The sequence below is a fragment of the Nicotiana tabacum genome, chromosome 5 (genome assembly GCF_000715075.1).
Source record: "Nicotiana tabacum cultivar K326 chromosome 5, ASM71507v2, whole genome shotgun sequence".
Classification (NCBI taxonomy): Eukaryota; Viridiplantae; Streptophyta; class Magnoliopsida; order Solanales; family Solanaceae; genus Nicotiana; species Nicotiana tabacum.
This window is the reverse complement of record NC_134084.1, coordinates 88538740-88541165: the sequence shown is the minus strand read 5'-3', so window position 1 is coordinate 88541165 and position 2426 is coordinate 88538740. Positions and strand designations below refer to the sequence as shown.

General features: G+C 39.9%; 2 protein-coding genes across 2 annotated transcripts; both read right to left on the bottom strand.

Moving 5' to 3' along the window:
• Positions 1-511: 511 nt before the first annotated feature.
• LOC142180853 (uncharacterized) lies at positions 512-868 on the bottom strand. The gene has a single exon (XM_075252949.1). The coding sequence runs from the start codon at positions 866-868 to the stop codon at positions 512-514; it is 357 nt and encodes a 118-aa protein (XP_075109050.1).
• A 259-nt stretch (positions 869-1127) lies between these two features.
• Positions 1128-1664, bottom strand: LOC142180852 (uncharacterized). Its single transcript, XM_075252948.1, has one exon. It carries the CDS (start codon positions 1662-1664, stop codon positions 1128-1130), a length of 537 nt encoding a protein of 178 aa, XP_075109049.1.
• Between the last annotated feature and the right edge of the window lie 762 nt (positions 1665-2426).

Here is a 2426-nt window from a genome sequence, read left to right as displayed (position 1 = left end):
CATTAGCTTCCACTTCACTGCCCCATGTACTATGTTCCCTGCTTGTACATATCATGATATCTCTTTCAAGGGATTGAGTACTATGTACTAATACCACCCAATGAAATTGACAATCATGATAAGTCATTTCCACATTACCATTTCCTGCACAAAACACCAAAAGTTAGTATAACAGAAGATCGTCAAGATCTCTTCCCATAGGATTCGACCCTGATGATCAGTTATGTCCAGTCCTTTTCTCCTCCTCATTTTGCCTTCCTTCCACTCTATATTTATCTCCTATTTGGCATTGATCATTCCCCTTGTCCTCCTAGTTCCTTGCAACCTTCACTTTTATGTAAAGACATTGCATTTTATCTTCATTAATAATCCTCCTTCCTTTTGAGTCCATATCCCAGAAACCATGGCATTCAGTATTTCCTTCATCTAGAGCATAATTGGCAAGGTGGTCTGCTAAAGTATTCCCTTCTCTGAATATGTGTGTGACCTTGATGATACTTTCTTCCTTCATTCATAAAATCTCCTCTACATGTTCAGTAATATACCACAGAGGCTTCCATGATTCCTCTATAATGTTCTTTAATAGCATAGAATCTGTTTGCAGCCATATCTGGAAATAATTAAGATTTTTGCACATCTTCAATGCCTCCACAATAGCTACCGCTTCTGATTCATTGTTGGTTCCTTCAAAAAGCTCCCTTCCTTCTGCATATATCAAATCACCTGCCTCATCCCTTATGCAGAAACCAATTGAACTCCTCCCTGGGTTCCCTCTACATGCTCCATCCGTATTCACTTTGATCCATCCTCTTGAAGGGAATTCCCATAAAACTTTATCATATTTCACTCGTGGTGTGTAGTGATCCATCATTGTCAGTAAGTCCAGCCACTTGTGAGGCACATGTAGTCCTGGCTTTTTCAGTTGGACCAGAGCTTGCAAAGTAGATGACGTAAATAACTCTGCTCATTGACACTGCTTCTCCATATTTCAAACTGTTTCTTCTCTTCCACAGTTCCCATACAATGCATGCAGGTAAATCTTGTAATACTGGCTTCAATCTAGGTACAACTGATGCTGTCCAACACTTTGTAATTGCTTGATGTAATGACAACCCATCTAATGCAATTCATGCTCTCCTCAGGAAGTAAGTCCAAACACTTCTAGCTGCATTGGATGTGAAGAACAGGTGTAGTAATGACTCCTCCTTAGGATTAGCACAACACCAACATTTAGATGGCATGGAGTATCCTAGTTTACGCAAGAAATCATCAAGTGGCAGTTTGGCTTTCCACACCTTCCACAGGAAGAAGGATATCTTGAAAGGTAAACCTTTTACCCATATCATCTTGTAAGCTAATCTTGGGTTGACTCTTCTTCGCAGGTAATCCCATGCAGACTTTACTGTAAAATGTCCCCTTGTTTCAAGCATCCAGAAAGGAGTATCTAACTGTGAACTTTCAGTTGGTGGTCTAATATTCTGCACAATGTGGTGTGCCAAATCTTCTGGTAGGCTCTCAAACATTTTATCCACATTCCACATACCATTTTCAACCAGATCATTGGCATTATGAATATCCTCATCGATACCAAACTCTGTAGGTACTTGAAAATATAATGCTCCCATCTCAGTCCAATTGTCGTACCAAAATAGAGCTGATCCCATTCTCAGTTTCTAGTAGATTTGATGCTCAATCAAGTCCCTACATTCTAGCATTTTTATCCACACGTGGGATCCATGCTTCCAAGGTACAATTACTGCATTCAGTTTCTTGCAGTACTTTTGACTCATAAAAGAACACCACAAACTAGGCTTAGTCCTGAAATTCCACCACAATTTGCAGAATAGTGCCTTGGATATATCATGTAGGGACCTGAAACCTATGCCGCCCTCCTCATAAGGCATACAAAGGTTAGTCCAAGACACCCAATGTCTAGTGCTGACTCCCACATTGCTGCTCCAGAAAAACTTGGCAAAAATGCTATGTAATTTGTTGATCACATAACTTGGGGGATTAACTGCTGACAACATATGAATTCGGATACTCTGCAGGACATTTGCGATCAAAATAGCTCTGCCTCCAACAGAAAGGAGTTTGCCTTTCCATGACTACAGTTTGTCCATAACCTTGGTGATTAATCCCTGGTAATAGTCTCCCCTTCTTCTTGCATAAAAAATAGGATTGCCAAGATAGGTCATAGGGAAACATTGTCTTCGTATACCTGTAATCCTTTCCACCTTGTTAATCACCTCATTATCCGTTAAATGATGCAGGTATATGGCTAATTTGGCTTTGTTCACCAGTTGACCAGATGATGATTCATAAGCTTACAAAACCTCCATCACAAGTCTCAATGAAGTTTCATCAGAAGAGCAGAAAATGATTGTATCATCAGCGTATGATAGATGATTTATTTTTGGGCTCCA